At 38.2% G+C, this 12,011-nt stretch overlaps 1 protein-coding gene across 1 annotated transcript in view; it reads right to left on the minus strand.

The window, feature by feature from the left end:
* RNGTT (RNA guanylyltransferase and 5'-phosphatase) overlaps window positions 1–12,011 on the minus strand; it is a 195,492-nt gene that overhangs the window by 31,664 nt on the left and 151,817 nt on the right. The window contains exon 14 of the mRNA XM_074862047.1: window positions 6,641–6,707. Coding sequence (XP_074718148.1) covers window positions 6,641–6,707 — 67 coding nt within the window. The remainder of the gene's footprint in view (window positions 1–6,640; window positions 6,708–12,011) is intronic.

Here is a 12,011-nt window from a genome sequence, read left to right on the forward strand (position 1 = left end):
ATAGAAGGAAGAAATTCTTTGCTGTGAGGGTGGTGAGACACTGGAACAGGTTGCCCAGAGAAGTTGTGGCTGCCTCCTCCCTGGAAGTGTTCAAGGCCAGGTTGGACGGGGCTTTGAGCAACCTGGTCTAGTGGAAGGTGTCCCTGCCCATGGCAGGGGGGTTGGAACTAGGTGATCTTTAAGGTCCCTTCCAACCCAAACCATTCTACGATTCTGTGATTCTCCTATATTACTTTCCCAGTTTAAAATAATCTCCCCTTCTTCCCCTCATCACCTGTGTTAATTCTGCTAACATGAAGATGAATTAATCCTTCTCTGTCACTTCTTACTAAGCTGACCAAGCGAGTTACCACTATTTTTCTTGAATTTGACAGGCCTCTGTTCAACCCAGTGGTGTCTCTTTCTATTTCAAATCATTTGTCTTCAACATGAACAACCAGAATCAAACACCTACAGATAAATCTGTATTTCCTTTTTCTCAGGAATGTCTCACTCCAGGGATTCTAGTGCTGTATTTGCCATCTTCTTTAAGCTGAAGGCACAATATCTTTATGTTTTATTCTATGGCATTTCATATCAAATACACTAACAGCACAAAATAACAAGAAAGGGAAATAAGAGTAAGAGAAGGCAACAGAAACAAAACTCAGGTTATGACTTCACCATGACAAATGAGAAATCCTTTCCTGTTGTGGTAGTAAACACAAAAAACTCTTGTCAATATGTACGAAAGTCCAGTAAGCAAAGCATCAAATAATTAGGGCACCAACATACTCTTACTGGCTGTCAACAGGCACAGAGGGAAACCTTTTACATGTATTTTGCTAAAAGACTGTACAGACCACGTTGCTGTGGAGCTCTGTCAGGACAGCAACTGAGTATAGGGGAAAGTTGGACTAATTCCCCTCCTAAATTTGGAGCAGTTTTAAGAGTTGTACCCTAACAAGGTGCTCTGTATCTGTCCTCTGTGATTAGACAGTGGCAGTCTACCCAGCTGTGGGATCACTAATTGGTAGTAGAAGTCATTGTCACTCAGGGAAGAAAAATATGCCAGCTTCAGTCAAGAAGTCACTAGCTTATCCTTGCTTAAAAAATAAACTCTTGAAAGCAGCAAATGCACCAGTTCATGCCTTTGCCCTCTTCTTTCAAGAAACAGTTGTGGCAAATTACTTCAGTAATCATCTACAGATGTTTGATATTGCTGAAGGAGTCATGAATGAGGTCTAACGTGGTTCTCAGACATCAGTTCAGGCTTTTCTATGTCTGGACAAAGGTAAAGCAGCTGTGTTGATGCAGATGTTTCACCTCTTAGGAACATTATAGTAAATTCTCTGAAGTGCTGACAAGTTGCCATCGGATCTTAAAGTAAAGGTGGAGGGATTTGTATCTGGAGGGTCTGCTGGTTTTGATGTGCTATGATCAGAGCAATTACTCTGGGGTGATTACCTGTTGCAATCCCTCTCTGGCAGAACTCCACTATACTTCATCATGTTTCAAGTTAAAAGTGTTATTTGTTGAGGGAAAATGAGGCAGTTGGGCAAATAACAACTTAGAACCAAACTGCAGTCCTGGAGTGTAGGCAGCAGGTTTAGGTGTCTCAGCAATCACCAAAACTGTTCTCAAGTTTAATAAAATCACAGATAATGGCTACCGAGCTGCAGGTCAGAATAGAGCTAGATTCCTTGCTAGTCCTTGACAGCAAGACTGCTGTAACCACAGCAGCAATGCTCCAGAAGCAAACTTAAAACTTTCAGAATCTTTCCACTTTCCACCATAGAAACAAAATACTAAGAACACATCACTATTTCCAAAATACTCTTTTCACCATAAGTCTCCTCATATTCTATTAAATCAAACAATTCTATTTTGAACAAAGTAGTGTATTATGAAACTTTTTAATAACTACTCTTAAAATACTAAAAATAAAATAGCAGTAATTAATCTTTATTTAAATGGTAATTTAATGTGTTAAGAGCCCAAAATGAAACTAGTCATTAGCTCAACAGTAAAGACTGCCAGAAGCTTCATACTGATTAATAATGGAGAACACAGTGTACTGCACAGTTTCCCCTAATCCCAGAAGCATCTAGGAACTGAACTGCAAAAACTTTCAATCCCAATAAATTGATTAAGCAATATCATTTTCTTTATAGCTATTATTACTGGATATAGTGTAGCTAAGTTTTCATTCTGATCTACATTGATCAAATCTCTATTTTAAAAACAATGGGTCATATATGTTATAAAGACTTCTTGTTCTGTGAAAAGGTTAAAAAACCCATAATATACTCTTCCATCAGGTGACTATTACATGTATGCTGGGACTATTAAATTAGATACTTCTAATAAACACAAAATTTCTATGATAAAATTTTTGCTTTAATAACTTCAATGTTAGTAAAAGATACAAACAATATTTAATGTAAATAGATTTAAGAAACCCTGCCAGTTAATTCCAGCTGATGTCAATGCTTTATGTTGCAGATCAAGATTGTCACTTAAGTGAAACCTTCTTCCTTTCATCCAGTTTCCAAGAGATATTTAATAAATACAACCACGTGAGATCCAAAGAAAGCTGCAAATCATTGAATTCCTCTGAAGTTCCTGAATGAATGCAGAAGTATATGACAGTAACTACTACTACAACATAGCTACTTAAATGGGAAAAGATACAAAAAGTGAACACGTGTCGTGAAACTGTTTTACACCACCTCTGAACAGATGCTAGAATTAATAAATTAGAATAATTTTGTTTTAAAATAAAATAAAAATATAAGAGGAACTACCCTATATTAAACAGATTCCTTCAATATAACCTTAAAGAACAGTCCTCTGAAAATAAAAACTACATTGCCACAGCGAATTTGACTTTCAAATAATTAATTTATTTAGTACTCTCACCAGCTAACGAAAATAGCCATCGTTTTTATGAGCCTTTGAACTTACTGAAACTCATGGACTATTACTCTAGGACAAGAGCAATGCCAAGCACTATGCAGTAAGTTAAAAGTTCCGTAGCATGAACTCTGTTCAAAGTAGCAACATAGAAAACCTTGCAGTATCTACGAACTGGCATATTACTGGAAAAGAAAAGTTCCAGGCAGATCCCTCTAGCCACTAAAACACACTCTTCCATTTCTTTTAATATACCTGCTACCAGATACAGGATTCAAAAGCTCCAGGAGTGAATGCTTCACATTCCTTTTGCATAATGAAGTACAGAGATCAAACATCTATCAAGCAATACCACTGATACCACTGAAAGCAAATCAGGAGGAAGAAGATCAGGTAATTTCTGTTAATCTTACCAGCTCATCTATGTCTCAGATACATTATAAATATTCATATATAAAAATATGAATGAATTATTGCATGTAAGATAGACAGAAAAATCATCCTAGAAGAGACATAAGTATTTCAAAATTTCTTCCCAGACTTGCCATCTACAGTCTTCTTCATCAAAGACACTGGTGCAATTATCTTCCTGCACAGTTCTAGAAAAATCAAACTTGTTTGCTTTTGGGCAGTGATACTTTGATAAGGAGTTCCTCTCTCTGCAGTTTTGTAAATGTACATAAATTGAAACATGAATTTATGAGTACTAGCATGGCAGTTTATATGCTTACTATGAATATTTCAAAGGCTGGTAACATTCCTATTTGTCCAACTGAAAGGGCACTAAAATGCATTGGAAGTACTGCTGTATAATAATGGTTCACTTTGAGTAATATATCTACACCTACAGAGGAGTGTAGTGGTTTGGGGCATTCCTTAATGCACATGTTTGGCAAGAAATGCCCTATCTTAATAGAATACATAGTACTTGGGATGTTTGCAGATGAGCATGAGTGGGTAATTTATATAACAAGAGAGACCAAACCATCACACAGTGAGCAAAAGCATATCTGAACTAAAAGGTTACAAAGACTGCCTTATTCCAGGACTAAATGCAGTTCACAGGTCTTTTAACTGGTGGAATCATTAACACTGCATTTGAAAGACCTGAAGAACTGCTGGGGGAAGAATGAAACAAACTTGTATCAGCAGTTACAAAAGATCATTGCACATCTCCAGAGTACATACATTTCTTTTCACAGCACTAACTCTTAATGTGAATTATTACTCCCCGTTTTTGGTGCTGAAGACCTCCAAGAGGATGAAACCCTATACAGTCTATACAAATTCCTCCTGTTGTCATGTAGCCAACTTCTTTCTAGAATCTCCAAGCAATCAGATAGGAGCCTCAATTAAAAAAAGCTTATTGTTTTTGTTAACTGCACACTATTTCCCAGTTGCAGCTAATAATATAAGACACAGAAGAGATGATCCTGAGACAAATTAGCTTACCATTTCAGGATTACCTCTAGCATCAGAAACAAAGCAAAGAAGCGGTGTGCAAATAATGTATGCTCATATACATGCCTATAGCTCCAAAAATAAAAGTTATGTTTTAGAGAACACAGCTTGTGGAATTACCTTATTCAAACATGTCTATGTAATCAACAGTAATTTAGTGGATAATAAGCTTTGTTTTTCCTAGGTAGTAACTTAAATTATTTTGAATATCCACATTACCTATTCTGTGGCAAACACAACATTTAGGATGAGACTACACCAGCAATATATTACCAGAAAGTCTAACAGTAACCTACTCAAATGTATGTCACATTTATCAAGCAAGAACAAAAAAACATTATTGTGCCCCATATTTTGAATATTGTGCCATTCTCTACCTTAAAAAAGGCAACAGTAGAAATACAGAAGAGTACAAAGAACAAAAACGGTGCTGATTGGAAATACTGAATGGTTGGATATAGGGAGCAACTAAATAGATTAAATTTTTGTAGCTTGGAAGATGCAAGATTATGTGGAAGAGAAGATAAAGTCAGGAATAGAGAATGACTGCTCACCACTTCTCCTGACATAAGGCCTAGGTTGAACCAAAATTAATTATTTGGCAACAGGTTTAAAAAATAAAGTAATACCTTAACTCACAGTGATAGTATGGCTTTGTATGTTGAAAATTTAGTGGAAAATCCCTTAGGCACATTCAGGGAGGAAGGTCCAACTGAGTCTATTAAGCATCAGGATGCAGCTACAACTTCCAGCTGAGAAGGCCCTGCATGCAAATTGCAAGAAACTGGCCGCATACTTTGTATTTATCCTGTTTTTGCACTCTCTCCCTAAGTATTTGCTAGTGATAGGATACTCAGTCCTGCAGTTTGATCCTGCACAGCGTCTGCTTTGCAGCTGTCCTGTGAGCAGAAGGGCCTCTCCCTGGCCAGAAGTGATGGGAAGAATACCACTGCTGGCTGCAAGCGGCTGAAAATGAGTGCAGTATATGCCTCTTTCCTCTCAAATCCACCCAGTGAATTTACAAACTTCCCAGCTGTGGGGAAAACCTCCCCATTTTGCTGCTTCTTATTATAAGTGAATGGGGCAGTCAAGGGCAGGAATGGGTCTCATTTGGAAGGGAGAACAGTGTGAGAGAACCTTTATAAAGCATTTAAACAAGCACTATTCTGAAGAATTATCACCAAAAATATACAAGCTGATTTGTGATGAAAAAACTTCTGGCAAGACGTTTCGTGCAAGAAACATTTAAATTGCTTGATTACTAGCCAAACTGAATAACATACATGTAAAAACGGGAGATGAGAGAAAACGAAGAGAGAAGATGAAAAGCATGCACCTGTTATTTTAAAACAGTACTAAGGTTTAAGCTATAAAAAGCAAGTATTTGCTAGATACCATTGGGAATATTGTTCTTTAGTAATGTAATTAGAGGTGGCAAAGGAACACATCTGAGTATTAGAAATTAAGTTTCATTTTGATGTAGAACAAAACCAAGGCTTTTAAAATTCTGAGAGGCACAAGCGTGTGCACATGATGGTGCCAAGAGTGCAGAATATTAGTAATTACAGGTATCATCTGGGACATGGAAACATTTCATCATTCTAAAACAGATACCACATTTCCACATTCCAGTGTAATGATTGACATGCTAATGCCTCCCTTTGTCCTAAGAAAAGTCCCAATGAAATTCATCAAAATCTGTCCATATATTCTTGTAAAATGTTTTTGTTTGCAAGTGACATGATAATAACTAATTAGCAACTGGCAATTAGAAACATGAAACTATTACAGTTCGACTGAAGGAAAAGAAAAACTAAGTCATAAAGGACATAAATGACATAATAGAAAGAAAATAATAATAGAAATAAAGTCATAAAAGATATGAAAGACATAATGCATCTTTCATAATAAATCTAATAATACTGGGAAAGTAATCTGTGCATTTTACTGCAGTGTCTTCCCTGTCAAAGATCACTTAAAAGAATTACAGAGTTCCAAAACAGGCTTTGTTTTGAAATGTCACTGACAAAGGTAACCTAAAAAAAAAAAAAACCAAACAAAAAAACCCCCAAAAACCTGTAGGAAAAATTAAACTTCTTTGACAAGTACACAGATGTAACTAGAAGCAAACCCAGAATATGGTAAACATTACCAAAGTAGCATTATTTCCCATTATTTTTCCTGAAGCTGTATTGATAACTTGAGGTTCTCTAAATCAAGACTTAAATCATACAGAAGTGAAATAATTTAAATAGCCACCTCCCCCCCAGCTTATTAGTCATACCTTAATTTGTGCAAAAGGTCTGTCAAAGTTTCCAACATAAAGAAGACCAACATTCTGGGTGAGTAGCCTAAAAAAATGAAAAAAATCTTTTAAGAGATCACTTTACATCCATAAGATTTTCTGCATCTCCAGTAGCTGTTACTGAACCCTAGCAGGGTAACAAGCTTCATTATGACAGCAAGAGCTACCTTTGCAAATCTGATTACACAATTCTATTTGAACTACTACAAAAAAAGGCAAGACGTTCATTAAAGATGGACGCACACTGGTAATTTGTGTTTATGGTGCAACCAGCTCTTCAACAAAATAATTTCACAGGCTTCTTTGTGATGGATGTTGCTCAGTGACACGGAGGAACAGCAGGTATGTGCCTCTTCTATTTATTAGAGACCATTAGGTACAAAGGGACAGCCAGACTAGTAAACACACATTCAGACCAGCAGGCATAAGAGTTAAAACAGATTAGGGGAAATTAAAAGTACGCACAGTAATACAAAAATGACATTACTACAAGTAGAGAAGTAACAGAGAATCTCTGCAATATTGTCTAATGGCTTCCTAAATAAAAAGAGCCCCAGATGCAGTTTGTGCCTGCTGTTCTCTCCAACTCTTTATTATGAAGTCGTTGCATACACCACCAAGATCCAGAGGGACAGTGGGATAAGTTGACTCAAATTACTGTTGGTACCTGTGGAAAAGAGTTTAATTTCTGCAGATATTGTGCAAGTCAATGTTATTACTACACAAACTCCAAATCCCAGAGGAACATCAGGGTGCCGCTGCTATGAACAGGCAGACAAGAGTATCACTGGTGAGCAAAAATGGTAGCAGAGCACTGTGCTGTTCAAACTGGATAATCATGATCTTCCTCTTCCTAAGCAAAGGCATAGTGGTCATTCCAGTTTAGAGGGTCCAAAAGCTTAAGTACAGGCACCCTATATTAAGGAGAATTTTTTGATGACAAACCCTTGAAAGAGTTTCTGTTTTGATTAAAAGGGACATTCAAAACCCATCATACTCTCTTCAGTAGCTCCAAGTTTTCATTAAGTGTTTGCTATTTTATATTTTCCTTCAATTTTGCATCCCATTCCCTTTAGCAATAAGGCCTCACATAAGAATTAAATTAAATAACCAGAAATAAGTACGAATGTAGGCATCATTCTGCTTGTCTGACACTGAGGTGTCTCTCATGTTTCTAAGCATATATACACAGTTTTAATTCATACTGAGTTACATTTTTTTCTATATATAAACCAGCTCTAATTTTCAACTAATTTCTCACCATCACCAGGCCTGTTTTCATAAACAAAGAAGAGAAACTTAGATGACAGTAAATTGTTTTGACCTCACAGAATGTACACATCTTAGCATGATTTTGATTCTTCCCACTTCTTCCCAGATAACAGTATGATATATATATAAAACCTTAAACTGGTTCACCAACAGCAGGAATTGGTGCAACTCAGCAAAATGACAAAGTCAAACCATTCACATACGTAAAACAGTTAAGTAAGCAGTGGTGTTAAACTGCGTATCGTTTGCAAAAAATGCTTATGTAATTACATATGGTATATAAAAATTTTCTGGGCTTTGACAGAAATACCCAAAGGAAGGAAAGACAGCAAGGATCAGAACAGATCAGTCACAGTACAGACAGGCAAGTGGCTTCCTCCCTCTGCCCTTCAGTGTGCTGGACTCCGTCGGGAAGATCTGTATCATTTTGCAATGGTTCTGTAGTACATGGAAGTCATGATAAGCATATCAAACTCATTTTCAGTCACAGTAAGTCAAATTTATTCAGAACTTGGATATCTGGAGCTGAAAAAGCCAGCATATTGATCAAACCTTCTCCTAAGACTATAAAGCAAACTCAGAAAATATTTAAGGATTTTCTAAATGAAAAGAAACATATGGGAAGTAATTAGTGAAAAAGGTTAAAAGAGAATTTGCAAAAAGGATTCAGGGTATGTCACCATATCTGAGAGAGGGGCACCTTAAAGCAAAAAAAGTACTCTTAAAAAGACATACAGGGTAATTATTCCCACATGGTTAATTTTCACATTGTTTTCTTTACTGGATAGAAAGGTAGGATCATTAAAAATTTGAGTCTTTAGGATGGCTTTACTTAGAAGCAATTAACATCTAGGGAACCTTAAGACTGGTCTTTCCAGAAGACCACACAGAAGTTAAACTGTCTACACCATTGAACTTGCTATCACTGATGTACACCCAAAACCTGCAAATTAACTGCACAAATTGGCTTCCTTAACAAGACTGATATCAACACAGTACAAGTTTATTTACTATTTATTCACCTTTCACTGTCTCAGCTGAGAAGTATTTTACATTATTATTTGCATTCATATGGCACTTCAAAACAGGCAGTGTTAACTCAGTGCAATGTTAGCAAAATTTTTAGGGAATAGGAAGTTATTTGTAACTCTCCCTTGTTTAAATAAAAGGTTGCATTCTTCATTTCTCTAGTTTTCATATTCCTCTCGAGTTCTGAAGTTCAAAATTACATCATCAACACGCAAAATCAGTCAGTTTTCCATACAAGCGCTTGATGAGGTTGAAATGAGCAAACCAATATAACCATATTTTAATGTCCTGAAAGACTCTGGTCTTCCATCCCTAAATGGTCTGAGCAATTAAAAAATTCTGAATCTCATGACTAGTATAAACTCTTTTACTTCAGGGTCTCTCTCATCAGCATCTTCTCCATATTTCAGAGACTGAGCTCACAGAGAAGAGTCCAGAGAGGTAAGCAGACTGTGGCAAGAGTCACAGCTGAGGCTCTGGATAGCCCAGGCTGCTGCAAGAGTGTCACCGCCCCCACATCAGCCACCAGCGGCTGGATCAGAAAACCATGTGCCACTAAGGAGAGGGGTGAGATAGAGGAGCATGTGCCAATCTCCCATCTCTGCCACAGGAACTCAGCATGACTGATCTCTAAATTACCATTAAGATGTACTCTTCACCAATCACAAAGTTCAAATTACACATAGCCTTTCTTGTAGTTCTTCTTTACCATACTAAAATTAAATTTATACCATAAACTTCAACATGTCTAAACTGACCCAGATATTGTCTCCTAATGCTCTCAACTAACTACCCTTTGCCTTTGAAGACTTTCCAGTGGTAGGCAGGTTTGGCTATAAGCACTTCTATGTTTCCTTATGCCAGTGCTCTCTTTTAAAATGTCAGTCTTCCATTTCTTACCTAATTTCACATTTACACAGTTCTATTCTCAGAATGCCATCAGCGGTACTCAACACCTAACCCTGCTAAGAGCTGGGCATCACCTGTATTTGGCCAAAATCAATACCCATCTATGAAACAGTGGTGACAGTTTCACAATGCAATTAACATCGTTGAATTTCATAGTCAAATAATTAGCTTAACATTATGAGAAACAATTATCAAAAATGCAAACGCCTACTGGCACTTCAACACATGTATTTACTTTTACTTGAAAATATGTAGCAATATACAAAGTTGCCTCAACTAATCATATTAGCTTATAGATTTCTGTGTATTTTATTTGTAGTCTCTTCCACTCAATACATTATCAACACAATTCCCTTCTTTTTTTTCTGTAAGTAGAAGGAAAGAAACATCACTCCAAGAAGCAGTGGTTCTATTCATACGTAATATTACACTCCCTGCACTCCTGTCCTATACATCCAAGTGAGCAGACTTCTAGCCCGACGTGCCTACTAGGGCTGTATGATTATGTTTCATGCAAACAGCATAAAAAACCTGAAAGCGTCAGGACAAACCATTTCTGACTTTTGCCAATATAATGTCAAGGTCCTAACGGCCTTTCCAGTACCAAGAAAATGTTGCCATATACTTACTTACCACCTAATGCCCTATCTTCTGCCTTCAGAGTCCTAAGCTTGGCCTTTTCTGGCATGTAAATCGTACCCAATGCTTTCAAGATCTGAGCTGCAGGAGCCAGGCACTGCTGCTTGTGGGGGAAGCTGACTGTAGGAGTGGGCATGGTCAGGCACAGCAATCCAAAAAATGTGGTGGCACAGTGATGTGAAGGGGGTAAATGCAAATAAATACAGGACAGGATTAAGGGTCTGGGTGAAAGGAAACTTGGAATAAGACAGCATGAGATGACAGGGAATGTGGAACATGAGAGGGATGAGACAGGTATAAAGGAGTGATAAAGCAGCCCTCTGGGTTAGAAAGAATCAGGGCAGAGCTCTGGACTGGAGAAGATGGGTGGATTAGGGTTACAGGAGTAGCAGAGACTGATTTACCACTGAGCTCACCCTCCCCAAGCACAACTGACCTTGCTTTGGGGACTGGGACAGTCCCAGTACCATTGCCCCCTTCCTACCACCTTTGGCCATGGGAAGTAGAACAACCCTTGGCTATAGACTTTATGAGAGCAGACCATTTCAAGGAAGCCTGATCATTTCCTCTTCTCCACACACGATCTGTTCCTGGTAACTCCTTAAAAGCTGTCTGTTAAGATGAAGGTGAGTATTTCAAGATATTCTCAACAGATTCAGGCACAGCTGACCAACACACCAATGCTCCAGCTGTTAAGTAGTACTTTGTGAAGGCAGAAAGCAGGCATCAAATAGTTCCTCCGTGACTTGTATAGCATGAGGACACAACTTCAGCTTGATTTGAACCCCAAACGCTGACCCCTTCAGACTCCAAGGGCTGCCTTGCAAGTCTGCTTGGGCTGTCAAAGAGGGCCATGCAAACTGTGGAGCTGAAAAATAACTTCTGACCAGTTCATACACAAACCAGTTGGGCATTTCCCTCTAGGCTATCTGGTTTCTAGTGCTGATGTGCAGACTACGGAAGGAGGTTTCTAGAAAGGAGCGTGCAGAGAAAGAAAGGAAGCAGGGTGGAGCCAGGAGCCGCTACCTCTCACAGGAGCAAGTTACTGCAGATTAGCTGAACGCGGTAACTTGCTCCTGTGCGAGGCAGCAGCTCTGTTGCAAGACCGGTGGCGTATCGTGCAGGAACAAAGACTGAGACTTGCAGCTCTAGGCAACAGCAGAGAGGCCAGACAGGCTTGGAAAGCAGGGAGTATGGAGTGACAAATACAATGTGTGCAGTAGAAGGGCTGAAAACAGGTCAGGAAAATGGCATTGGAAAGGTGGGATGTGTCAAAGGAAAACAATGACCAATGAACACATGGTCTTGAGTCGTCTGGATTTTTTACAGGCAGTGGGAGGCATGCAGAGCTGCCTACAGCAATGCTTCAATTATTCACTACCTCTCTGAAACAGAACATGTAACTTTTTCCTTAAATTTCCACAAGAACACTCACCAAAATCCCAGAACTGATGACAATTTATCAAATAGGATCTTGCAGTATCTGTATTAGGCAATCCTA

The sequence above is a fragment of the Strix uralensis genome, chromosome 3 (assembly GCF_047716275.1).
Source record: "Strix uralensis isolate ZFMK-TIS-50842 chromosome 3, bStrUra1, whole genome shotgun sequence".
Taxonomy (NCBI): Eukaryota; Metazoa; Chordata; class Aves; order Strigiformes; family Strigidae; genus Strix; species Strix uralensis.